The 13565-nt window shown below is 49.5% G+C and overlaps 1 protein-coding gene across 1 annotated transcript in view; it reads left to right on the top strand.

Annotated features, from left to right (window-relative positions):
• minar1 (membrane integral NOTCH2 associated receptor 1) overlaps positions 1–13343 on the top strand; it is a 101531-nt gene extending 88188 nt beyond the window's left edge. The window contains exon 3 of the mRNA XM_070859358.1: positions 13034–13343. Within this exon, the coding sequence (XP_070715459.1) occupies positions 13034–13231 (198 nt within the window). The 3' untranslated portion in view covers positions 13232–13343. The remainder of the gene's footprint in view (positions 1–13033) is intronic.
• The last annotated feature ends 222 nt before the right edge of the window (positions 13344–13565 follow it).

Below are 13565 nucleotides of genomic sequence, written 5' to 3'. Positions count from 1 at the left end.
CTGCTCCCTAGGAAGCAGTCTGAGCGAGTGAGTGTTTTGTCTAAGCGACGGTGGGGCTGCCTCGTCTTGTCTAACAGTTCTCAGGGGACTGCTGACTCGCTTGAGGGCACCATTGTGAGCACTCTCTAGTTTGGGATCCTGGCTGGTCCAGGTCCTGTTCGGAGGAGCCGTTGCGGGTGACCCTTCGCTCTTGGGTATTGCCGTGGTGGTGAGTGGGTTTGTGGGCTGCGCCTTTTCCACCCGGGTGGTGGGCGACGATAGCCAACTGCGAGCATAGGTGCAGTTTACTGTTTCTGGCCCATGGCGGTTCATGCCATCGGGTGTCTGCAATGTTAAACCGATCTGAGGCAGGGTATCGCCACCGGTGCCTCTGCTCTCCGGGGATTATTTGCTCTGCGGCTTGTTTACTTCTGTCAGCTGTGGGGACACTTTATGATACATCATTCTGGCCCTGGGGACGCAAGCTACAGCATTGGGTAGCCTGTTGGACCTGTATACGACTATTAGGTGTTCGCCCGCTACATTGGCTGATTGCAATTTGCACCCGACATCGCTCAACAGCATTTTGCTCTTTACAGCTGGACTATTACATTGGTTACCAATTTCAAGCAGTTCGTTCAAAAATGGCAGGTTGCTGGCCTCCTTTAAAATGGCCTTACTATATTTACCCCAATCGTCTTCCTTGCGTGGAACCATGTGTCTTTCATGTATCCAAACATGTTTACTGCTTGTACTATTAAACATGATGTGCCACCAGAGGGCACTACTATGGAAAACTTGTACACCAGCTGTATGGTCACTAAGGTATGCCACTGCAGTGGGAGACTTGTAGGTTACCTGTACAGGTGTGCCTGGCCTAGTATAAAAGGCAGGCCACCAGGTGTGATCCTCACTCTGGAGTTATATTAAATGGACTAAGGTCACTGCAGTTCAAGTACAATACATTGCCTTGTCGAGCCATTATCAGAGCACCTAAAGACATAACAATTGGCGACAAGATTACGGACTTTCATGCGAAAATGGCTAACCTTGGTACGTTGCAACAGTTTGCCGATGGTGATGATTGGGACACCTTTGTGGAGAGGTTCGACCATTTCTTCACAGCAAGTGACCTGGCAGGCGATAATCCGGCCACACTGGCTGACAAGCGCAGAACTATCCTGCTAACCAGTTGTGGGCCCACCGTCTATGGCCTCGTCAGGGACTTGCTGGCAGCAGTGAAGACAACGACCAAGACGTACGAGGAGCTTGTAACGCTCAAGCCCAAAGAGAGCATTCTCACAGCCAGACACCGGTTTTATACACACTGATGGCCAAAGGCAGGGAAATCGCGAAATATGCTGCAGACCTCAGGAGGCTGGCGGCACCGTGTGATTTCGGCGACCACCTCACCGAAGCGCTGCAGGATATCTTTGTCATCGGAATCGGCCATGAGGGCCTTCTTCGCAGGCTACTGTTTGCAGATACCACAGTCACACTATGGAAGGCCATCACCATGAGCCAGGCTTTCATCACCTCAACCTACGGCTCTAGGCGGATGACTCATCCTCAGGACTCAAACCCGGCAAGTACTGTACACAGAATGGCGCCTCTTAGAGGCTGGACTGTAGAACGTGAATCTCCTCAGGGTAGAGAGAACAGGCCCCCGAGTCCCTTAACTCAGAGTCCGCCGAGGGGAGCTAATCGAGTAGCACCATGCTGGCGTTGCGGAGGGAATCACAGGGCTTACCAGTGCCACTTTAAAGACTGTGGGCCCAAGTTTCCACATGATTTGCGCCTGATTTTTAGGAGCAACTGGTGGAGAACGGACTATCTTAGAAATCGCAATTCTCCACATTTTTTTTTCTGCAGTTCTAGTCAGTTAGAACAGTTCTACTTTGGAACAGAATTTTTTCTTCAAAAGGGGGCGTGTCCGGCCACTGATGCCTGATTTCAAAGTTTCCACAGTGAAAACGTACTCCAAACTAACTTAGAATGGAGCAAGTGAAGATTTTTGTAGAACTGAAAAAACCTGTTCTGCACATTAAAAAATCAGGCGCAGGTTACAAATTAGGTGTCCAAAACGAGGTGGGGGGGGAGGGGGGGGGGAAGGGAAGTCATTAAATTCTACAATAAATCCTTATTTATACTTCTACAAATATTATACAAATAAATCCAACCTGAATAAACATTTATAAGCAAAGAAAAGATTAAATAAACCATCTTCCTACCTGTGTGAAAGTGCTTCAGGCAGGCCTTTCGGGACCGAAGGCTGAACGGGCCGGCCCGAGACTTCGGGCAGGGCCCGTCCCCAGCACCAGATTTACAGGTAGGTGGCGTTGGGTCGGGTCAGGGAGGTTCGGTTCGGTTTGGGGGGAGGGAGGGAGAGAGAGGGGGGGGAGGGAGGGAGAAAGAGGGGGGGGAGGGAGGGAGTGAGAGGGGGGGGAGGGAGGGAGAGAGAGGGGGGTGAGGGAGGGAAAGAGAGGGAGGGGGAGGTCAGGTCGGATCCAGTCCGGGGGCAGGGCGGGGGGGGAGCGGGAGTCGAGTCGGGTCGGGTCGGGTCCAGTCGGGGGGGAGGGGGCGAGCAGGAGTCGGGTCGGTCCAGTGGGGGGGGTCGGGTCGGGTCGGGGGGCGGGAGCATGGGTCGGGTCGGGTCCAGTCAGTGGGGGGGGGGGCAGGAGCAGGAGCGCAGGTCGGGTCGGGTCCAGTCGGGGGGGGGGGGGGGGGGCGGAGCGGGAGCGGGAGTCGGGTCGGGTCCAGTCGGGGGGCGGGAGTCGGGTCGGGTCCAGTCGGGGGGCGGGAGTCGGGTCGGGTTGGGTCCAGTCGGGTGGGGGGGGAGCGGGAGTCGGGTCGGGTCGGGTCCAGTCGGGGGGCGGGAGTCGGGTCGGGTCGGGTCCAGTCGGGTGGGGGGGGAGCGGGAGTCGGGTTGGGTCCGGTCCGGAGGGGGGGGCAGCGGGAATCGGGTTGGGTCCAGTCGGGGGGGGGGGGCAGCGGGAGCGGAAATCGGGTCGGGGTCCAGGGGGTGGGGAGCAGGTGTCGGGTCAGGTCCGGGGGGGGGGGAAGCGGGTGTCGAGTCTGGTCCGGGCGGGGGGGGGGGGGGCGGTGGGAAGCGGGAGTCGAATCAGGTCGGGAGGAAGCAGGAGCTGGCTGTGAGAGGAGCCTTATTCACGCAGCACCAGTGAGGCCATTCGGCCAGGGCTAGGGGCTGTGTACTTCGGGCCCCTCCCACACAGTTCAGCGCCTGGAGCTACTGCACTTGCGTGCTCACTGTAGCGCGCATGTGCAGAGGTCCCGGCACTGTTTTCAGCGCAGGGTCCTCGCTCCGCCCCTCCACAGCTCGTGCTGCGCTGCGCCGAGGGCCAGAGGACCTGCAGGGAGGTGGAGAATACCGAGGATTCTTTTAGGCGCATTTTGTGGCGCGAAAAACGGGCGTCCAGGTCGGGACTGCGCCGTTCTAGGTGCGTGTGGAAACTTGGGCCCTGTGTGTGTAAAGGCTGCAGCACAAAGGGCCACCTCCAGCGAATGCGTAAAAGAAATATGACTCACTGTGTTGATGAAGAGTCTGCAGATGGCCATGAATCCAGCGCGGATTATGAAGCGATGGTCAGAGAGGCAGCTCAGCCCCACGATGTGGTGTACGGCATGTTTACCTGCACCACAGAATGTTCCCCGTTGAGGATGGAAGTCGAGATGAACGGCATTCCAGTCTTCATGGAAGTGGACACAGGGACGAGCCAGTCAGTAATGAATCAAGAAGACTTTGTCCCATAGCCTCCCAATCAAGCTGAACGATCAAGTTGGTCCCGGTTCAGGCAAAGCTGCGCACCTACACCAATGAACTTATCCTAATCATTGGTAGTACGGAGGTAAAGGTACTCCATGACGGCACGGTGCACAAGTTACCTCTGTGGATTGTTGCAGGTGATGGATCAACGCTACTTGGAAGAAGGTGGATGGAGAAGATCCATTGGAGCTGGGAAGATTTCACCCCTCCAGCGATCGACATCCTCTGTGCTCAGAGGCAAAGCAAGCCCTCACCTGAGAGTAGACCCGGCACCAGAGAGCACAGACCGCTCAGCACGACTGCGTGGAGATGATCCAGCTGAGACGACCTGAACGCACCTTCCAGGCTCCAGTGGCAGGACTCCAGAGGAAGAAAATCGGATCCAAAGGCGACTTCCCAGCTTCGGTGGCAGAACCCGGGGAAAAGAGGATCACAGCAGTTGACATCGTGGACGGAAGAAAGATGGCGCCCAAACCATGAAGTGAAGCGCTGAAGGAAAAGATGGCGACGGCCAGACCACGAGGTGCAACGCTGATGGAGCAACATGTGGTACCAAGCGAAGAAAAGGATTGGGGTAAAGATAGCAAGGCCCTCTTAAAGGAGGCCAGCAAGCCAGCACAATTAAAGGGACAGTTCCACATTCTCAATCAATGTAATAGCAACTGTGAGTCAAATGTAAAGCATGTAATTGATGATCAGAGTTTTATACGTGTAATAAGTAAAGAAATGTTGTGCGATTGCGATCGGAGATACAGTTTATCCACAATGAGTAATGAAACGTTGTGCGATGTAGGATTTCAACCACATTCAGTTAATGTAGTGGGCAAACACCCAGCGGGAGCATACAGGTCCAGCGGGCTACCCAATGCTGTAGCCTGCGTCCCTGGGACCAGAGTGATGCACCACGGAGTGTGGTCACAAGCAGCTAATATAGACAAGCTAAAGAACAAGCGATCTCAGGAGGGCAACGGTACCGGTATCGATACCCTGCCCCTGATTGGCTCCACCTCTCGGGCACCCGATGGCACCAACCACCACGAGCCTGAAAGAGCACACCGCGCCAAGGCGCAGCCCCCAGTGCCTATCACCAACAAGGCTACACCCTACACGGAAACGAAGGGTCATCCGCAACGGTTCTCCCAAATGGGACCGGGACCAGCCAGGATCCCAAACCAAATAATGCCCGGGCAAGCGAGTCCTCAAGGAGCAGCAGCGACCCAGGGCGCAAGGAAAGGACAGGGAGGTCACAGGCATCTGTGAACCTGCCCAACGCTAGGAGCAACGGCAAAGACCCGAGAGCAGGGAATTTGAGCCAACCAGGTTCCCACTGCCAGCACTGGGCACCGTGCCACCACCAGACTACCTGGACACCACCCAGCAGTTCTGGAACTGGTTTGTCCTCACGCACCGGTGCTGCCACCAGCACTGAATCCAAGTATATATCAAGAATGTACCTCACCAGTCAAATGTACTTGCCTCACAACTGTGCCACAAATGTAATGATGTAAATGCAAATATTTTTTCTGGACTTGAATGTATATGAATGTAATGAGCCACCGGAATAATCTATATGTGGGGGGGAGAGAATGGAGTGGTCATGGACTCACAGTCAGAAACCACCAGCACCTCTACTGCCAACGAAACACCACCTACTCACCCAAGATGGAAACAACCCTCCAAAGGTCAACCAGATAGCGTTGAGCCCAGAACACAGGCAATGCATGAAGACAATTTGCACTAAGGGTTTGGGGGAGAGTGATGTCATGTATCCAAACATGTTTACTGCTTGTACTATTACACATGATGTGCCACCAGAGGGCACTACTATGGGAAACTTGTAGGTTATCTGTACAGGTGTGCCTGGCCTAGTATAAAAGGCAGGCCACCAGGTGTGATCCTCACTCTGGAGTTATATTAAATGGACTAAGGTCACTACAGTTCAAGTACAATACATGTCCCATTTATTGTAACTCTAGAGTGAGGCACAATTCTAAATGCAGCCTTTTATACTGGGCCCTGCACACCTATGCAGATGACCCTCAGGTCTCCCACCGCAATGCCCTCTGGTGGCACACCTTATGTGACTATACAGTTAGTATACATGGTCTACATACATGACACTATGGATTCTGGAACAATTTAAATTTTCAAGACTGAGAGCGATAGCATTTGTTGTGTTCGGGTATCAAGGAATATGGAGCTAATGCACTGAGGCACTGATCAGCCATGATCTGATTGAATGGCAGAACAGGCTCGAGGGGCTGAATGGCCTCCTCCTGTTCCTGGTTTCCCTGGCAAAACTCATCATAGCACAGAAATACTGCATACAACTGCTGATTTAAGCAGAGCATATTGTGACACAATTTGTTTTATTATTAATGCAGTGTGTAAACATTCTAGGGCCCTATTTATTCATGCACTTTACTGCATGTTTGTGATTTAATGGATCGGGGGAGAGGGAGGAGGATTGTGGCCTGGAATATCCTTGATGCCCAGGGCCCAAGAATTGTTAATCTGGCTCTGAGGGAGATTCATTGCAAGTGTAGTTGACTGAGTCCAGCAGGATTTTAACCGTGAAGCATACATCTCATCGACCGGCCTACACATTGCGACGTCATTTGTTTTCTTTCCTTTCTCTATTCGTTCTGTTCTCCCCCAGGTGAAGGAGCTGTTCCCTGACAGGTTAGTGTTGCCACTTGTTACACCAGTGACCATTCTCCACCAGCATGAATGGACAGTGAGTGCTGGCGAGCTCCTTCTACTGTGACCATTGAGGTGGATCCTGGCCTCCCGCACCTGGTAACCCCGCACCTCCTGTGTGATATATTCACAGACCACAGCGCACATAGCTTCCTAACATGGCAGGCAGCTCTCTCGGAAGTCTCCGGAATTGCCTGGGCTGTTTATTATTAACCCTGCACTTGCAGTACACAATACATCCACATCCACAGTGTGGAGCTACAAACATTACAAGCTTACAGACATTACACTTCTCCCTCCTTAATGAAGAAGCCATCATAACAACATCATACATAACTTTCATGTTTATACACAACACAGGATATAAACTTTTTTTTCTTATTTACAAATTTATCTTTACCACTTGTTTTCTGTTTTGAAGAGGATACCTTCGCTCTCGAACAGAACATTCCAAACCTGGTGTCGAAACCGAGGCTCATCCTTAGGAACATTTTCCTCCATGGAATTTCCTTGATTTTCATTTGAACTCACTCTAACTTCAGGCTCTTTGTTTTCCTGACTCGGACTCAGACTTTCATTCTGATTCTCTTCTGGATTTGTTTCTAGTATATTGGATTTAGGATTTGCTACTGGTGTATCAAAACTATATGATGAGTCAGAAATAATTGAATCATTCCCACCTTCAACTCCTTCCATGTCTGTCGGTAAAATATGATCAACATGAACAAACCTAACCTGTCCATTATCAAACATCTTTATCAAATATGTGTGAGGACCACATATCTTCACCACTCTTCCTGGTAACCACTTTAACCATTTATGGTGATGGTTCTTCACTCTCACCTTCTGGTTTAATTTCACACTTCTCTCTTTTATTCTCCCTTTATCACGATTCTCTTTCTGTCTTAATTGTGTCTCTTCTACGGACTGTACCAAATTTGGTTTTAAGAACGAGAATCTGGTTCGTGGCTGTCATTTGAGAAACAACTCCGCTGGTGTTCTACCAGTAGTTGCATGAGGAGTATTTCGATATGTAATCAAAAAATTAGCCAATTTGTGATCCAATGGCAACTGTCATTTCCTTGGATTTGGATCTAACATTTGTTTTATGAGAGCACGTTTTACAATTTGTACAGTGCGCTCTGCTGCACCATTCGAAGCAGGATGGTATGGTGGAACCTTGGTATGTTTCACACCATGTTTGCTCGTGAACTGTGCAAATTCTTCTGAATTAAATTGTGGTCCATTATCAGAAACAATTTCTTCAGGGAGGCCAAATGAAGAAAATAATTTTCTTAAAATGTACAATGTTTTACTTGTTGTTATTTTCCACGTTGGGAACACCTCAACCCACTTCGAATGGCTATCAATCACAATGAACAATTGTTGTCCTTCTAACTGAACAAAATCAATATGTAGCCTTTGCCACACCCTGGAAGGCCATTTCCATGGCTGTAATGGTACTGGTGGTGGTTGCTTGCTTACCGATTGACATGTCGTACACTGACTCACGATGTACTCTATATCTTTATCAAGACCTGGCCACCATAAATAACTGCGTGCAAAACTCTTGGTCAAACACATTCCCAGGTGCTGGTCATGAAGGTCTCCTAATAATTTGGACCTGAATTTATTTGGTATAATCACTCTTGCACCCCACATGATACAATCTTTATCGACTGATAATTCATTCCTACGAATGAAGAATGGATGTGTATCTTTGTTACCTGATTTGGCCATCCATTTGCAATATACTCATACACCTTTGACATCACTGGGTCACGTTTGGTTGCTCTACCAATCTCTTCAGCTGTGACTGGCAGTTCATCAATGTATGAAAAATAAAACACTTCTTTCCTATCGGGTGTAACTTGTGATGGGAAAGGCAATCTAGACATTGCATCAGCATTACTGTGATCAGCTGATGGTCTGTATTCAATATCATATGTATAAGCTGACAAAATCAAAGCCCATCTCTGCATTCGGACTGCAGCTAATGTTGAAACTGGGGACTTTGGATGGAGAATTGCTGTTAGGGGCTTATGGTCCGTAACGATGGTAAACTTACGACCATATAAGTATTTGTGAAACTTCTTGACCCCAAATATTAATGCCAAAGCTTCCCTTTCAATTTGCGCATAATTACTCTCACTGGCACTGAAAGTGCGTGAAGCAAAAGCAATTGGTCTCTCCTCCCCACTACGTGATACATAAGAGATTACTGCCCCAGCTCCATACAGAGAGGCATCATACGCTAGCTTAATCTCCTTAGATATGTCATAGTGAACTAACATGGTGCTCTCTACCAATTTGCTTTTACACTCCTTGAATGCTGTGTCGCATTTTTTTGACCACTTCCAATTGATCTGTTTTTTCAAAAGTTCATTCAGTGGATGTAATACTGTAGCCAAATTTGGTAGGAACTTCCCATAATAGTTCAAAAGATCCAAGAATGAACGAAGTTCAGTGACATTCCTGGGAGTGGGTGCATTTCTAATTGCATCCAATTTTTCCATGGTTGGATGTAAACCATCTTTGTCTACTCTATACCCTAAGTACTCCACTGAGTTTTTAAATAACTCACACTTATGAGCAGACATTTGTACTCTGTGCTTCTCTAGCCATTTGAGGACTTCATTCAATATGTTATTATGAATTTGCCTATTTGGTGCTGAAATTAGTATGTCATCCAAATAACATACTACCCCTTCAATACCTTGCAAAATCTGGTTCATCACCCCTTGGAATATGGCAGGGGCGGAAGACACTCCAAACGGTAGCCTATATATTGATATAGGCCTAGATGAGTATTTATAGCCAAACATGACTTGGACTCCTCATCTAGTTCAAGCTGTAAGTAGGCATTCGTAAGATCCAGTTTTGAGAAGATCTGACCACCTGTCAGTGTTGTGAACAAATCTTCTATATTTGGCAATGTATTGGGGACATTACCCTCTCGAATCTGGTTTACGGTTACTTTATAATCACCACACAATCTTACCTTACCATCAGACTTAGGTACAACAACAATGGGTGTAGCCCAATTACATCGATCTATCTTACAAATAATGTTCTCAGTCTCTAGTCTTTTGAGATCTTGCTCAACTTTCTCCTTGAGTGCATATGATACAGAACGTGGCTTGTAGTAAACTGATCTAGCGTCCTTCTGTACCCTGACACTCGCCTTGAAGCCTTGGATCGGACTGCCCGTTTCGCAGAACACCTTCGGATACTGCTTGTTAACCTCATCCGTTGATGAAAATCTCGCTTCCACACAGAAAATCTTACTCCAATCCAGCTTCAGTGAGCTCAACCAATTTCTTCCTAGTAAGGCAGGCTTGTCTCCTTTCACTACTATTAGAGGCAAGTTCTGAAATTGAACTTTATATTTCACCGGTACGGTAATATGACCTACCACAGGAATTTTCTCTCCCGAGTAGCCTCGCAGCTCTATCTTGGATTTCTCCAGTTGAAAATCACACAATGACTCCGATACTACACTCATGGATGCACCCGTGTCAATTTCCATTGGTATCTTGAATGCTGCAACATCTATGTGGATTTTGATGCTTTCCAAATCGCTGTCTGTTAACCTCGTGCTCCTGATGACGTGTAATTATAACATCTCGTCGCTCTGTTGTTGTTCTTCCATGCTATGTAGTCTCTTGGGATTTCTATTCATAGCTTTGAACGCTGGACTCATAGCTTTGGAAGCTGGTTTACCCTTCAGTCGGCATGCCTTCGCAAGATGCCCAGTCTTCCTGCAGAAGAAACACTCTGCCTTCATGTATGGACAACTTTGAGCAATGTGTTGTCCCAGGCACCTATAGCACGACTTCGACGCTCTGTTAGAATTTCCAGTTTCTAAGACTTTGGGCCCCCACCGTCTTTTACTTTGAACCTGTAGGTGATTTACCTAGGTTGACTGACGACTGTAATTATTATTTAATTCTCGGTAATATTGTTCGGCCATGCCCATCGACCTCGCTGTCTGACAAGCAATCTCAAAAGTCAAGGCATCCGTCGTCAATAACTTTCTTCTGATCGCATCATTTTTCACCCCACAAACAAAATGATTCCGTAATGCTCGGTTTTCAAAGTTTCCAAAATTACAGTGCATCGATAGCTTTTTTATTGCTATGATGTAATCACTGATACTTTCATCAGTTTTTTGATTCTGAATCCCTAAACGATAGCTTTCAGCAATTTCTAACGGTTTAGGATTATAGTGCTGCTCCAGCTTCGTTAAAATCTCTTTAAGCGTTGTGTCCTTTGGCTCGTCAGGCACAAGCAGATTTACAAGAGTGTCAAATAATGCCGGACCCGCCTCCGATAAGAAGATTGCTTTCTTACGTTCCAACACAGCCCGGTTCTGGACTGCATTGTCTGGAACTTCGATTATGTTATTTGCAGTGAAATACATTTCTAGCCGATCCACATACGCTTTAAAACATTCCCGGTCGTGTCTATATTCCCCCAAATGTCCGATTACACCTGCCATTTTAATCTCTAGCTGTTCACACCATGTGCTGTATTTTACCTCGGATTTTGTAGCTTTTTTCCAAAGACAGAAACTTCCAAAGTCTCTCTGTCGGCCAACTGAATCCTTCACCAACAAAATTTAAGCTTTAAATCATCCGAAAAATCATATCTCAGTCGCCAAATGTGATATAGTCACAGAGCACATCACACACAGCTTCTTAACATGGCAGGCAACTCTCTCGGAAGTCTCCGGAATTGCCTGGTTCTGTTTAATGATTAACTCTGCAATTGCAGTACACAATACATCCACATCCACAGTGTGGAGCTACAAACATTATAAGCTTACAGACATTACATCCTGCACCTGGCCTCCCGCACCTGGCCCCCCCACACCTGACCTCCCACACCTGGCCTCCTGCACCTGGCCTCCCGCACCTGGCCTCCCACACCTGGCCACCCGCACCTGGCCTCCCGCACCTGGCCCCCCGCACCTGACCTCCTGCACCTAGCTTCCTGCACCAGGCCTCCCGCACCTGATCTCCCCGCACCTGGCCCCCCGCACCTGGCCCCCTGCACCTGGCCTCCCGCACCTGGCCCCCCGCACCTGGCCTCCCGCACCTGGCCCCCCGCACCTGATCTCCCCGCACCTGATCTCCCCGCACCTGATCTCCCCGCACCTGATCTCCCCGCACCTGGCCCCCCGCACCTGATCTCCCCGCACCTGGACCCCCGCACCTGGCCCCCCGCACCTGGCCTCCCGCATCTGATCTCCCCGCACCTGGCCCCCCGCACCTGATCTCCCCGCATCTGGCCTCCCGAACCTGGCCTCCCGCACCTGATCTCCCCGCACCTGGCCTCCCGAACCTGGCCCCCCGCACCTGATCTCCCCGCACCTGGCCTCCCGAACCTGGCCTCCCGCACCTGATCTCCCCGCACCTGGCCCCCTGCACCTGGCCTCCCGCACCTGGCCCCCCGCACCTGATCCCCCCGCACCTGGCCTCCCGAACCTGGCCTCCCGCACCTGATCTCCCCGCACCTGGCCTCCCGAACCTGGCCCCCCGCACCTGATCTCCCCGCACCTGGCCTCCCGAACCTGGCCCCCCGCACCTGATCTCCCCGCACCTGGCCTCCCGAACCTGGCCTCCCGCACCTGATCTCCCCGCACCTGGCCCCCTGCACCTGGCCTCCCGAACCTGGCCCCCCGCACCTGATCTCCCCGCACCTGGCCTCCCGCGCCTGGCCTCGTGCACCTGGCCTCCCGCACCTGGCCTTCCGTACCTGGCCTCGTGCATTGACCTCCCGAACCTGGCCTCCACCTGTCAGTCAGGGTCACTGGCAGCCTATTTTCCAGAGGGACAAGAAAGTAATTTCTAAATCCTCAGTAGAATTTGGTAATATAAGCAGCCCCTGACCCTCAGATCCAACGATCCACATTACCATCGCACTCTCGCCCGAGGGAGACAGGCTGAGGAATCGATCCCCAGTCTGACCATCTGTCTCATTCCTCGGCCATCCATTTCCTTCATTGTGAGCACTCCATCTTGTACATCCCTACTCAATCTGTCCTTTCATTGCTCACTATCACGGCCTGGACAAGTGTATTGAGAACAATTCATACCTGATACTTGCCAGATGAATAGCCCTTCCTAAGAATGGTACAATGAAACACAATCTTTGACAGAATTTATAGAATAGAATCATTGAATCTTACAGCACAGAAGAAGGCCGTTCAGCCCATCGTGCCTGTGCCAGCTCTTTGAAAGAGCTGCCCAATTCGTCCAACACGCCAGGTTTTTCCCCATAGTACTGCAAAGTCCTCTTCAAGAACATGTCCAATTGCCTTTTCTAGTTTCTATGGAAATGGATTCCACCACCCTTTCAGGTACCTTAACAAGCCTCGGTGTGAAGACACTTCCCCTCATTTCCCCTCGAGAAGAAGAACTTAACTGCTATTAATTTATTGGCAGTTCTCTCCATTCGACGACAGTGGTGTATAATGGGACCAAGTAGCAGTTCTGTGAGACAACGCTCCCTGCTTTGTGCAATCAGATGCAGTTGATATTAAGATGATTTTCTGTCTCATTTCAGAACCAAGAATCTTTGAACCCAAATAACTTAGAATACTGGATGGAGGACATATACACTCCAGGATACGACTCCTTACTGAAACGGAAAGAGGCAGAGTTCAGGAGGGCGAAGATCTGTAAGATGGCTGCCTTAATTGTAGCAGCAGTCTGCACTGTGGTTTTGGTTATTGTCGTCCCAATTTGCACTATGAAATCCTAATGCTTTTCTAATTCTTGTATCAAAGAGTCTGAATAAATGTCCAAAGTCTCAGATCAATGTGTGCATTTGGGGCTGATGTTTATCGCTGTCTTAACCTTATGTGTGTTGTATAATTGGGTTCACAGGATTGGACACGAGGGGTTCTAATCTTCACTGGTGAACAAGTTAAAACATTTGCATAATCTTCTTCTGTGCACTGTTTTAACACAGTCATTTAAAACAAACAGACTCACGACTCCATCAAACAGTGTGCAACAGAACCATTCCTGAATGATTTAGCCAGTGCGCGCGCCATCAAAATGTTAGTGGCGTCTTAAAATAAACTTGTGACGAA

This window comes from Pristiophorus japonicus, chromosome 17 (genome assembly GCF_044704955.1).
Source record: "Pristiophorus japonicus isolate sPriJap1 chromosome 17, sPriJap1.hap1, whole genome shotgun sequence".
Lineage (NCBI taxonomy): Eukaryota > Metazoa > Chordata > Chondrichthyes > Pristiophoridae > Pristiophorus > Pristiophorus japonicus.
This window is presented reverse-complemented; position numbering and strand designations above follow the sequence as displayed.